The 14,238-nt window shown below is 40.8% G+C and overlaps 1 protein-coding gene across 3 annotated transcripts in view; it reads right to left on the reverse strand.

Annotated features, from left to right (window-relative positions):
* fynb (FYN proto-oncogene, Src family tyrosine kinase b) overlaps window positions 1–14,238 on the reverse strand; it is a 79,610-nt gene that overhangs the window by 24,723 nt on the left and 40,649 nt on the right. For all 3 annotated transcript variants that reach the window (XM_031735956.2, XM_031735954.2, XM_031735955.2), the window contains exons 3-4: window positions 9,829–10,085; window positions 1,686–1,782 (exon numbers count right to left, since the gene is read on the reverse strand). In XM_031735956.2, coding sequence (XP_031591816.1) covers window positions 1,686–1,782; window positions 9,829–10,075 — 344 coding nt within the window. In that variant the 5' untranslated portion in view covers window positions 10,076–10,085. The remainder of the gene's footprint in view (window positions 1–1,685; window positions 1,783–9,828; window positions 10,086–14,238) is intronic.

A 14,238-nucleotide genomic window follows, 5' to 3' on the forward strand; every position in this document is an offset into this window, starting at 1 on the left:
CCCTCTTATCTCAATATGGTCACTCCAAAACCAGTGGGTGACAATTACTATTTATATACATTGATTTCAGTCAGGGAAAGCAAGGTAGCACTACTTGCTCGGTGAAATAAAAAAATAAACACCAATTTCAAAGCGAAAGACTTCTTTCCCTTTGCATCTCAAACAGCGCTCTGCATCATAGCCTGTGTAATATCTCTCCGTCTCTTAAAAATTAATGCCATATTGTTGTCTCTGGAAGCAGCCTTAACTCTGAATGACTATGAGTCCAGTGAAATCTGAAGTGTCTCTCATTTCCGCTGGTGTATCTGTCCTGATTTAAGCTTGTCACAATGTAAAGTCAGCAGCTTTTTCTGGTGTCGATGTGTGAGCATTGTGGATAAACCTCTGGTATTTGACAAGAAACTGATAAGAGACAAGAGACTAGCGTGCTAGACAAGCTGCTGCTGGCTCTGCTTTCACTGCTCTGAGATCAGTTACCATCTGCACCTACCGTTAGCAAGCAAACAAGCTTCTGTGATTTCTCATCTTTGCATATAAGTTTGATCTTATTAGCCTTATTAGGAAAACTGAAGTCAATATCGGTGTTATACACTATACTATACAGTGTTATATACTAGATTGATAGAAACTATGTTTTCATGGTTGCATTCTTCTTACAAGTAACAAACCCAACCTTTTCTTGGAAAAATAAATATTCAATTTTGAAATCCAGTAGCAATATAGCAGCAACATAATACTGTCACTTCACTGTGTGTTCATGTGCTTAGAAATCACAAAACTAACAGCGACACTTTCAGCCTACTGTTTAATTCTGAAACTATATGGGTCCCCTCTGCAGTGCTATTCTGCACATGTACTGAGCAACCTTATTACAATGAAATGTGAAGGAGAACAGGGTCAGAGCGCAGTCCCAGCAGTGTTCAAGCTCTCCTCAAATGTCAGCGCACTGCTGCAGGAACCCAAACAAACAGAGGCAGGCTGAGATGCAGCCGGATGCAGACACTAAGACAATGAAAACCATCAAGGATAGTTAAAGAGCTGGCAGATGATTGTGGCTCTCTTCTCGTTCACACACACACACACACACACACACACACACACACACACACACACACACACACACACACACACACTGCAATTCTGCTGACTGGCAGAAAGGCAAGCCAACATGACTGTGGGTGTAACCTAGGCACTTCCTGTTCAGAAGGAAGTCTTGAAGTTACACTACACTCATCATTGCTGGCTGGAGATCCTGCTCCACCCTCTGTAAAATCATGATTGTCATATTGCTTGTTCAAGCCACCACTTTTACCTCAAGTGAAAGGCTCTGCACCCTTTAATGCCATACCCTATGAAAAGCTGCTGCCAATTCAGGCTTTCTCAACCAGCTACTGTGGTCTTAGGTCTTATTTCATGGTTTGAATAATTGAGTTTTCAACACTGAGGTTGCCAGAGCAGAATACAGCTTTTATGGTTTTTATAGATTCACAAACTGAAGCAGTAAAGCAGGCTTATTTTGGGCTCTTTCCTGCTCTACATTATGAAACCAAAACATTTCTTTTTCAAGCTGCCACTTTCGACTCATCTGAAAACTTGTCTGCGCCTCTCCAAGTAGCTAGCGCCAGCTTCTCGTAAACTTGCATTTCTTCTGTGTGTGGACAGACTGATAAGCAGCTGCAACTTACGTGCTGTTGATAATCTGGAACCTCTCTCCCTTCTTGAAGCTGAGGTCATCTTCTGTCCGTGCCTCGTAGTCATAAAGTGCCACAAAGAGGGTGACTCCTGCAGGAGGGACAAAACCATAGTGTCAGCGCTAGGAGGATTGGCAAGAAAATCAAGTTTAAAATTACACTCTGAACTGAAATGAGCTGCAACAGCAGCTCCTTCACAATGATGATATAGGAACAAATGTGTGAAGTACATTGTATGGTAGCAGATCTTTTTAAACTTTTAAAAACGGAACAACATCACTTTTTAGTTGCAACTCCTAGTAGGTAAAAATTAAAGATCTTGTACAAGAATTTCAGCCGAATGGTTGAAGACAAAAGCAGAAAAAATGGAACTATTTGATTGATTGTATACTATTGTATGGTACTAAGGAGGTTCTTAAAATATATTAAAAATATTTTTTGGTTGACAGTTGGAACTGGAACTGTTTAGCCTTAGGTAGTAGGGATTCACCATACATACATTAGGATAGGTTCTGTTGTAGCTCGGCAATGTCCGTTCAAAGCTTTTTCTAACATAGTCATGATCCAAACCCTCTTTAACGTGTTCAGTGTTGATGAGACTCCTTCTACACACAAGTACTGCTGTCACTTTCTGTGTATATAATCAAGTGCTCTTTGAGGATGGACTGTCAGAATGTTTAGCCCTTAATTCCCTTTGCAGGATTAATTTCACCGATAACCACAAAATACTGAAGATTCTTGAAAGGAGATCAAGAGGAGATACAATGCTGCCAACCATGGCTAAATTGGAAAGAGCGATGGATAACAGCACAGTCAATCTTTCCAAAGAGACATTGATCGATTGCACTGGGTTGAAGTCCAATGACTAAATCAGAAACAGACAGAAACGAGCTAAAAAGATACAAGTTCAGTTTCTGTACAATCATAGTGTGTTGTGGATGTGAATACCGGATCATCTGAAAGATAATACAAAACATAAACATTGCAATATCAGATATTAGAAACCTTGTTTTATAATGGTTTCAAACCATCAAACCGACACGTCAGACAAACTAAATCCACCAGCTTCCTGCAGTTTACCACAAGTTATATTTATAACCTTCTAATACCTTTGTTAACGCCACTATGGTTAAGCAATTTGACAAAACAATAATATTTGGTTCATGTAGTTCATTGCAGGCTCACTCATGTCCTCGTCACCAAGGAAATCTTGTATGTAGGCTATCAATTTAGGCTAATATGTTAGAGCTGCTTGACCTGGAATTGCTGCTTTTCACTGATTTGATTCCTTCTGTGCCAGGATTGAAACCCTTAAGCAATATTTTGAGATTGTAATTTTAAATTGTAATGTTAGAAAAAAAGCTATATGTTGATTCCTGATTCTCAGGTCTTAGCATTCTGAATATTTAAAGGCCTGATTTACCAGTTAAATCCTTATTTTTAGATTATTGTCTTCATCTTTTTAAGGATTCGGGGAGGCTTTTAGTCCTTTTCCCCTAAACAAACAGCTAGTCTTAATCATACAGATCACATTTACTCTGTGACACTATATGCTTTATATTTGTAGACTAACCTTTGCAGAATCAATATTCTCCTCCACCAGTTTTGTTAATTTACCTCTTATCACAGAAGTCAGAAAGAACAGTGTCCTTTAAATATCTCTCTCAGCACTGTTTTCTGACCCTTACACACCTTTTTATTGCTGTCTCGTAACAAATGTTCTAGTTTCGGCTTATTATAGAATATGTTATTGGATAACAGGAGGTCAACAATACAAAAGAGAGTGTAAGGAAGAAAGAAATTCAAACTGGTACAGTAATAAAAAAGCAATAGAAGAAACAATCAAAAAGGCATTTTAGTCTAAACACTGGCTCAGTCAAATTATGGCAACATTGTGACATGGAGTGATCTTTGCTTACCTTTAATTGAAGCTAAAACCCACACAGAATTGCTAAAACTGCTATAAGATAGTTTCAAAGTGTTGGCAAAAGTTCAAAATTGACCTTACAAGCTGGAGCTTCTGCTCGCCTAAAGCAAATCCACCACTTGAATTAGATAAAGCTGACAGTAATGTGAATGTAGCAGTAGGGCAGCCAAAGGTTCGACATTGAACTGTCCAGTGACAGAAGCTTGGATATGGACTTACTTCAATCCAGTCTGACTCCCATCAGACTGGCTAAAACTCGAGATAAAGACCAGTGGCCTGCAAAACCTTTTCAGCCATGCCAGCATTATCTCAACAACTCCACACAGACAAGACTGAAAACTGGCTGAAGTAGAGCAGAAGTTGTTGTTTTCCCTTTCAAAAGCCATTACAAAGTGACTTTTATGAACAAATCTCGAATGCCTTTCTGCTTCTCTGTTTGTCACACCAAACTGCAATAATCCTGACAACAAGGCAGGTGTTGTGGAAAGTTCAACTGGAAAACCTAGCAATGTGTGAAACCAAAGCAGTTATGTAATGCTTTCAATGTCCAAATAACGATTCTACTGACTAGGACTGAGTCAAATGAATGCAGCGACTTGGATAAGTGAGAGCAAAACAACCTGCTTATACAATATGAGTACTTATTAATACAGTGTGAACCTCACTCTTTTATGCAGATCCAGTTGTCTTTACACTGTATTTGTAATGTTACTTAGAACAGATACAACTTCGAAATTTAAAGTTGTTAACAGTAACATCTGAAAGGTCGAAACATCCTTTTTATAACAGGCTTTATGTGACAGAATCGAGAATCTAGTTGTGTTTGTATTTTCTATAACATTTTACGACGGATAAAACAGATTAAACAGTTACCTCCTAACCTGCTAATATCATTAGCTGCTATTGGCCCATTCTACATCTATTAATGTGGGTATATAATGTTTGAGTTTACCCATTTTTTGGTTAACATTACAAAAAGTGGAAAAAGATATTTGAGGTAATTTACGAATAACCCCATAATTTGTACAGAAAAGTAGCTCTGGCTTGATTGCACCATCTGGAGCACAGTTCAACACACATGCGAGTGGCATAATCATGGCAAGTTGGTAACTACTTTGTGAAATCCATTGATGGAAAGTTTTCCTTTTTCAATATTAGGCGAACATGCTTAGATATATAGAGAAAAAGCAAAAATCTAGTTCTGGTAAGTTATTTAAAAGACAAAATTGTTTTCTGCTGTCTTTTTAGTGGATATATATAATGTCATTTACAGAGCGTGATATTTTATTAATTTCAACATATTGGCGGATGTTCTTTTTTCTTGAGACACATAAAACATACCGGTAAGTGTAGTTCTTTATTGTTCCAAACACAACAAGGAAGCCCTCTGGTGGACAAGCTATGCAACGTTAACACACGTAACATAGTTGAAGGGTGTTTCTTATTTCTTCTTTTTTTATTTATTGGCTATTACTGATACTGATGGACTGGCAAATAGATTATATACACAAAATATCAAACAGACCATTTTTTACTGCTATTTGAATGATTGTCTTTTGCCAATTAAAAAACTACTGAGATGACGGAACTACCTCTAATGGGAGGTTAAAGTGCAGACAAGAACATGTAAATAGCCATATGATACGTTACCAATGCATGCACACAAAGCTTCTGAAAGTTGAGCAAGAAAGTTGGTCTTTGAACTGGAATTTATCTTAACGACAGACAAAAACTTCTCTGATTATCTGGATGCTCATCTTTCTTCCACCATTTCATCAACTGTGACTGTAATGATATTATCAATAACAAATGATGGCTCCAGTTATGAAAATAAGACCCAAAATCAAATATTATCTTTTAACAGCTCGGAAATCCAATTTTAGTTTCACTCCATTTGTCTCACCTCGTAACAGGTCTCAGGTCTGAGACGACAGCAGCTGTTTGATGCTGTGGAGTGTTTGACATATGAAAGCTGAACGGGCAATTCTTTAGAGTCCACTTACACCGTCTTGATAATTCAAGTAATTTCTCATCAGAGTCTCATCAAACGGATTCTTTGTCAGGAGGCAGCAGTGATATGAAGAGGCTTGTTGTGGCGCTCTGGGTGATGGGACTGCAGATAAAGAGGACCTGCTGCTACTCATGTGATAACCAACACAGATGTGAGAGGAGACCGTTAAAAAGAGTGTTTGATTGAAACACTTGAGTTCTCCAACCGAACAACATCAACAAAACCTTCAAGGCAGAACAGCTGTTTGCGGTGTCTGAATGTTCCATTAGGTCAACAGAGGTGAGAGCCAAGTATAAACTAGTTTATCGATCAGAGTTGTCTGTTGCGATGCCACTCAATTAGTTACATAAGGCCATGGGACTAGCCGAAAGTTTCCATTTGGGGAGAATGACATCAGCAAAAGATCAACTGATCAATAAGATTTCAGATACCAGCTCCACTGAAGGGGGTGACTGGGGCTGAGGAGAATGATCTAGGCAGCTGCGTTATAACAAGGCTTTAAAGGAAAGGCCGGCTTACATCCAAATTTCTCCCACCAGGAGATAATTAAAGAGCTAAACCCCTTTCTGCTTCTCTGCCACCGTGTGGATTTGGATTATAGAGAGCAGAAAAATAATCCACACTTTCAGGGAGTGTTCTGCTAAGTTGAGTGGAAATGCAGAGTTCCTCTGCATAAGCAGCCTGGGCTCAGTCAAACACAAAGGATATCCTGAGTAGGAATATTCCCTACCTAAACAATGAAACCGGCACACAAAGACCGGTGCTAATGCCATTCGGACATTCCTGACAGGGCCGGGCTGGGGTCGGACTGTCGAGGTTTTTGGGATGTTATGGGAAGTCTTTAACAGCAAGACAAACCACTCGTAGTTTGCTTTTGCATATGGAGGCGTATGCCTGTGGGTGGCTGTGATCACAACACTATCACTAGGCCCAGTCAGCACCTTAATTGTGTGGGACTGAAATAAAAAGAACTAACACTCACACTTCAGGCGGTGATGGAAATCCTTCCCGTCTACTGTCAAGCAATAAAGAGTATTTTCTCCAAGAAATTAGTTATTTACTCCCTCTATGTTGCTTGTTTGCAAAATACCATTTGTCTCTCAGCAGCATTGTCCTCACACTTCACATGACAGGACTGCTCAGATGCGAAAGCAAAGATGGAACAAGGATATGATCAATTTTCTGCTTCTCTTCTGCAGTGATTTTCTAAGGGGTAATTTTCCTAAGAGAATTGCTCTTTTTATATGTCACACTATTCCCAAATGGTAACTAACCACTACAAACACAGTCTAATCTGTTTGCCACTGAGCGGATCTGCAAAAGAAGCTGAATATAAAGGTTTTTTTGCCCTATGTCACAGCAGTGGTGACAGGCAAGCTCTGTTCTTTGTTTTCCCATTCTATTATCATCCAAGTCCAGGGATCAAAACTGGCTGTTGCGAGTAGAGTCATCAAAGTCTTGATACGCTTCAAATGAACTTGAATTGTTCGATGGCATCCTCATGGCAGAATTGCAGTGGGAAAGTAGTATTCTTTCTCCCACTTAATGATACAAAGAAGTTCAAAAGACACAATTCACAGAGATTATGGTGGCCAAGGGAGGTTTTTCAACCCACAGTGAAAGGGACAACTTTTTGTCTTCCCTGTTACTGTGCTTTTAGAATTTAGAAAATATAACTTATAAACACTTTAAATGCTTTTTAACACTGAAGAGAGACATTGCAGTCATATTTGTTGGGATCCTAAAATCTGAAGCACTGTTGGATTTTATACCTCACTGTTGTAAAAGTTCAATTAGCTTCAACTCTGACTTTGTTTGGCGTTGACCTTCCAATTTGCAACTAATAAGATCACAGCTGTCCATGATGTAACCCGTGATAAACTTGTGATAGACGAAAAAGGTTATTGTCTCTGTGTTTGAGTCCTCAGAAGCCTACGACAACACCATCATGCTCTGCCACGATCTTAGCTGGAACACAACAGCATCCAACAACAACACTAATACCTGTCGACAGACCTACTAGCAACTTCAGTCAGTTTTCTTTGCAGGGTACATTGGTGTACCAGCACTGTGTTTAATCACAAATTTAGGGCAAAGTTTTAGAGCACATGAAAAAAATGTTTTAATAAAAGATTTCATAATTAATTGACAGTTTATGACTGTACGGAGATGAAAGGAAATAACTAACGCTTCATTTATAATTTAACACTGAACATAAACCTTTTGTGCGTGGGTAAAGCACAGGTGTAGTGTAAGTACGGCACTGGTACAATGTAGGTAAGGTAAGGTAAAGGTACAGCACAGATAAAAACAGTTAAGGCGCAACATATACATCTGTTAAAAAGTTACGCTGTAGCTATGAGTGGCCGGTCCAGTGCTGCTGATTCCTCTTGTGCATTTCCAGCTACACTCCTGTGTTGAGTTTATATATCAGGATAGACATGAAGGAATGTAGAAAGGCAAAACACTTGAGGGAAAAATCTGTTTGCCTCTGAAAAAAAAAAATAGAGTCTCAGAGAATGTATTTATTTCTGTCGTGGTTGGCACCACATAAAACATCTGGACACGACCACAAGGTCATGCACAAACATGAATGCTGGCAATGGCATCGACCTCTTGAAGGCTCTACATAGATTCAACACAATCTAAATACGCCTTATAAGTAAGGCGTTAGGTATATACACATGTAAGGCATAAGTACAGTGTAGTTATGCTGTAAGGAACGCATAGATATAAGTAGGTACAGTCAGTAGGTAGGCATGGGTACAGTGTAGTCAGCCATCATAAGCTGTAGCCTAACAACTATGTTGCTTGGAAGCAATAATCATGCTATCATATGTTGTATATGTCAACATCGTCCATTCAAACACAGCTGCTTTTGTTAGATGCAAAAGAACAACAAGTGACACAGCACTCGCCACTCGCTTGTAGACCACTTTGCATTTACTCAGTACTTATTGTTATTTCTTTTCCCAGCCTCCCTACCCTTACCACCAACAGGTTACAGCAGATTGCTGTCCCTTCCTGAGCCTGGTTCTACAGGAGGTTTCTTCCTGTTAAAAGGGAGTTTTTCCTTCCCACCATTGCTTGGACAAAGAGGGCCGTCTATCCATCCATCCATCCATCCATCCATCCATCCATCCATCTTCATCCGCTTTATCCGAGGCCGGGTCGCGGGGGCAGCAGCCTAAGCAGAGAAGCCCAGACCTCCCTCTCCCCAGCCACCTCCTCCAGCTTATCCGGGGGAACACCAAGGCGTTCCCAGGCCAGCCGAGAGATATAATCTCTCCAGCGTGTCCTGGGTTTGCCCCAGGGCCTCCTCCCGGTGGGACATGCCCGGAACACCTCACCCAGGAGGCGCCCAGGAGGCATCCTTGTCAGATGCCCGAACCACCTCAACTGGCTCCTTTCGATGTGGAGGAGCAGCGGCCCTACTCTGAGCCCCTCCCGGATGGCCGAACTTCTCACCCTATCTCTAAGGGAGAGGCCAGCCACCCTTCGGAGGAAGCTCATTTCTGCCGCTTGTATCCGCGATCTCGTTCTTTCGGTCACTACCCACAGCTCGTGGCCATAGGTGAGGGTAGGGACGTAGATCGACCGGTAAATTGAGAGCTTCGCTTTTACACTCAGCTCCAAGAGGGCCGTCTAATTGTTGAGATTTTCTCTGTATTACTGTAAATTCTTTACCCTACAATATAAAGCTCCTTGAAATGACTGTTGCTATGATTTAGCCCTTTGTAAATATAACTGCATTGAATTGAACTAAATTGAATTGGTAAAGCTCTGGATATTGATAAATCAACCTTAAGTACCAACGCTCTTTCATGTCAAAGTGGTTTAGACATGTGAGGTACCCTGCTGGCCTGCCTGTGCAGGTACATTTAGTAGTACTGTGACAAAGCGGAAAACCCATCAAGACGAGAGTGGCAATATAAATTAGGTATAAAGAAGGGAATTTTGACAGCACTGCTTAGTCTCCCTACACTTGGATCTTAAACAAATGGATCTACTTTTCTTTTAAGCTAACATGCAAGTGCTTAGGGTTTATAGCTCAGGGAAAAAAACCTAATCAGGACTGGTCTTATTGCAAATACTAAACATACTGTATATAACTGTGCAATTAATATATATATCTATATATATATTGAATCACTTTTCATTACTTTCACATTCAGAAATAAAAATTGTGATTCATTTACCTGTTCCACCACGGGTCCTCAGCGTTCCCGTGTGTGAGGAAGTGCTGACTCCCCCGAAGACGGTCATCCCCTGTCCTACAGGAGCATGGAAGTTGTTGTAGTTGGGGATGGCGGTGACCCCGAAGTTGGGGTAGTGCTGTGGCGTGGGGTCAGCTCCATAGCGGTAGCCCGCTCCCTGGGAGGTGCTGTTGTCTCGGTCATCTGTGAGTTTGGTTGCCTCCTTATCCTTGCATTGCACACAGCCCATTATCTATAATCTGATCACGACACAGAAACAAGAGACAGTTTTTGAGTTTGGATAATAACTGTTGACTGGAGTGACAGGTCATTAAAAACAAAATGACTAAAGCTAAGCAAAAAAAAAAAAAAATCCATCCAATTGATTATATCAGTAATAAGGAATGAAATGTAATAATGAGCAAGGGAAACAAACACACTACAAGAGCCTTAATTCAGGCAATAAATAAAAATTATATACTTTCAACCTGATGGATGGATCGATAAGATGAGCTAGAGAACGGAGCTTAGCCACACTTCACAACAAACAGAACTGAAGCCATCGCTCTGTTCAAAGGTTTTAGTTCACACCGTTTTCTCTACAGCTGAGATCCTTCCACTGATTTGCACTCTGGTCTGAGACACAGGGACCTTTTTTTTTCATAGCCTGACATACAGCTTGGTCTCTGGATGAGTCACACAAACAGTGTTTCTCTTTCATGGCCAGGAAGAAAAACAGCTCCTATCACATTGACGGTGCGGAGGCACAGAGCCATGCTGTCAACGTCACCTCGTCAACCTAATGGATAGCTGTGGGAGGACAGAGAGTCGGCGATTGGACGCTAGTTTTTTCACAGAGCCTCCTAATCAAAGTCAGTAAGAATGTTCACCTGTCTTTCATGTGCTCAAAGATTTCTGTACCTATAAATCCCAGTTCATGCATCTCTGCCTCTAACTTACAAGAGACAGATCAAATAAAGATTGGTCAGTATTGAAAAATGCTCACCCTTCTTACCCAATTTAGTATATTCCTAAATAAATGAAAAACATCTAATTGTTTCCTTAAAGGAAAAAATATATAAATGTAAGACTACTGGAGTGGAACATGAGAAAGAATGAGCAATAAATCTTGTCTCTTGTTACATTAAAATATATATTCACATCCTGTTTCTTTTTCAACCCTAGTTTCCTTCTGTCTTTTGCCTCCTGTGACTGCAGAAAAGCATTTAATTTATTCACTTGTGACAAGAGAATATTAAATAAGGAGTGTAGGGTTTTTTTTCTTTTTCTTCCCATGATCCATGATCTATAGCAGGGGTGGGGAACTCCAGGCCTCGAGAGCCGGTGTCCTGCAGGTTTTAGATGTGTCCTTGATCCAACACAGCTGATTCAAATGGATAAATTACCTCCTCAACATGTCTTGAAGTTCTCCAGAGGCCTGGTAATGAACTAATCATTTGACCCAGGGTGATATCTAAAACCTGCAGGACACCGGCCCTTGAGCTCTGGAGTTTCCCACCCCTGATCTACAGCAACAGGTGGATCACGGATCATAGGAAGGAATCTGAGTCTTCTATCAATCGATAATGCCCCTGATAAACAGGGTACTGTGACACAGATAGAGAAAACCACATCATGAACCATTATATCCAACGACTAAGAAAAACTGCTGCGGATATTTAACTTTTCTAGGAGAATAATCTCTTGCAGTTTCAACAACGTGTCTGCCAGCATCACCATCACACCCGATTTGATGTGAAATATTCTCATCTGCTTAGACAGAGTGTCAAAAAACTTGTTGAGCACATTCATGTTGCCTAGAGGATGAACCATTTTCACTTTGAACTGATAATGACCTTTCCACTGGTATCCTGCCCCAGGACAAGTTTACACTGTCAGTCTTATTTTTTATGCCTTTGCTGTTTCTGCTGTTCAGATACCAGGGTGCTTTACATACTGCCTTGTCTTGTATCTCACTAAGGGCTGGATTCTGACAGCTTAGACAGATTACCGTTAGGTTTATACCTATCACTTTTCATGGATATGAAAAGTTAAAACTGACCAAACTGATCCGTGAGACTTGAAAGTGACATATCATTTTTTGCTAGTTTGCTTGTTTAGCATTAACAGTTAACAGAATTTTAAGGTACCAGCTAGATATTAACTTTGCCTAAATCAAACAGTGAAGTGACTGTCTGAGCGCTAGAACCATGGACATTACAAAATTCAGTTTCTTTCCTTAAGATCAGGGATGTCCAACTCGAGGCCTCAAGGGCCGGTGTCCTGCAGGTTTTAGATATCACTCTGTGTCAACACACCTGAATCAAATGATTAGTTCATTACCAGGCCTCTGGATATCTTCAAGACACGTTAAGGAGGTAATTTAGCCATTTAAATCAGCTGTGTTGGATCAAGGACACATCTAAAACCTGCAGGAGACTGGCCCTTGAGGCCTGCAGTTGGACATCCCTGCTTAAGATGCTGTACCAGGCATGTACTGTGTCCGTGTTCAGTTGCAGCTTGTTTGCTGGTCTCTCTTCCTTCAGTTCTGCCTTCAGTAAGCAAAAATCATGCTCTTTTGGGTTGAGATCAGGTCTATGAGTTGGTCATTGAAGTATATCCCATTTCTTTGCCAGTAGACCTTAACAATGACATACCTCCTTTAACATCTCCTCCTTAACATCTCCTTCAAAACCAAAGAAGAAATCTGTCTACTGTGGTCTTTCAGGCCTTTTGGCGCTCTTGCCAGTACTTTTGAGAATGTGTTAGATGGTTGATATGACCAGTCCAAAACGGTTGGTATTGGTGTTGTGTTCCCACATAGCACACAGGTCTGGCCTGGATCTAGTGTCAAGCCGTCACTGCTGGCTGACTTCTGGCATGGTAAGTGGTATGCCATCCAAAAATGGGCCAGGCATGGCATAGATGGCACTGTTTGTGATGGCATGCCACATCTGGCCCGATTGTGGTTTGGTTTATGTGGCCCAGGCTCATAGAAAACAGGTCTGGCCCAGATCCGGCATCAAGCTGGCACTTCTGACTGACTGGTGTGATGGCAGGGTGTATGTCAACCAGATGTGGGCTAGGTCTGGCAATGATGGCACTATTTATGTTCCTATTTTCCTATTTTAGTTAAAAGACCCAAATACCATGTTGCAATACTATACTGCTATGGTTGACAGGTTTGTGAGTGCACACTTTATCCATAACCTAGTGAGGGTTTACTCATATGTACCTCTGGGTGGCTGTAGCTCAGGAGGTAGAGCAGGTCACCTACTGATCGGAAGGTTAGTGGTTCGATCCTTGGCTCCTCCAGTCTGCATGTCAAGAGTGTGAATGAATGTAGTTAGGAAGCATCCAGTTTAGAGAAAGTGTGTGCATGTTGTATAAAGCACTTGGAGTAATCTGGGAGAGTAGAAGAGCCCTATGTTAATTCAGTGTCTGAACAGAGTTTTATAATGTTACTTTTGCATTATTATGTTCTGGCACATGTTGTTATTACATGGCTTGATTAAGGTACACATTAGTCTGACATCTGGGGCCAGAGCTGAAACTGTTCTGTGCCAGCACAGGGCTGTCATTCTTTGTGGTATGTGGGCCATGTGTAAGCACATTGTGTGGGCCAGATCCGGGCCATACCAATTCGGCTATGTGGGTTGATGTTGTTTTTTCAGAGTATGACCTCCTTTCATTTGCATTAACATCTCTTTAGACCTTATGCATAAAATAACTGTAATTCCCAAAACAGTTCATTAAATACCTTTATTATATCTTTTTAACTACAGCTGAAAGTCTGCATCTAAATTAAGTCTTGACTGTTTTAAAATCCAAAAACTGTACCTCGCTAATGACATCAAATCAATTTGGGAAGAAATTCCTGTGATAAAGATGGCTGCACCTTCCTAAGCTTTTTTTTGGCTGTTAAAGGGGATTTCTTCCTCTTTACTGTCACTAAGCACTTCCTCAGAGGGGATCATATCATTAATTTCTCGCTAATATTGTTGGGCCTTTACCTTACAATAGAAAGTGCCTTAAGAAGACTGTTGTAAACAGTTGTTTTATAAATAAAATGGAATATTCGTATTCAATATATGCTTTTGCAATGATGTGGATGCTACATTGGTCCACCGTGATAAGGAGAGAGCTTCCAAGTGCCACCCTCTCTTGGGCTCGACTCTTTGTTGACGCCAGAACAGTCACTAACCATTTAGAACAGGTGCCTCATGCTGACTGACACACTGTGACCATTCTCTTTCAACATAATTATAGACCAGTCCCTCAGATGGCACCAAAGTGCCGACAGAGGCCGAAATGCCTGTCAAGACAATCAGAGGTTGTCACAGCAAGTGGAGGTGTAGAACAGAGACAAATCTTACTGTAATATTGGTTTGCGTTAAACATCTTCGGCAAAGA

The sequence above is a fragment of the Oreochromis aureus genome, linkage group 15 (genome assembly GCF_013358895.1).
Source record: "Oreochromis aureus strain Israel breed Guangdong linkage group 15, ZZ_aureus, whole genome shotgun sequence".
NCBI classification, from domain to species: Eukaryota; Metazoa; Chordata; class Actinopteri; order Cichliformes; family Cichlidae; genus Oreochromis; species Oreochromis aureus.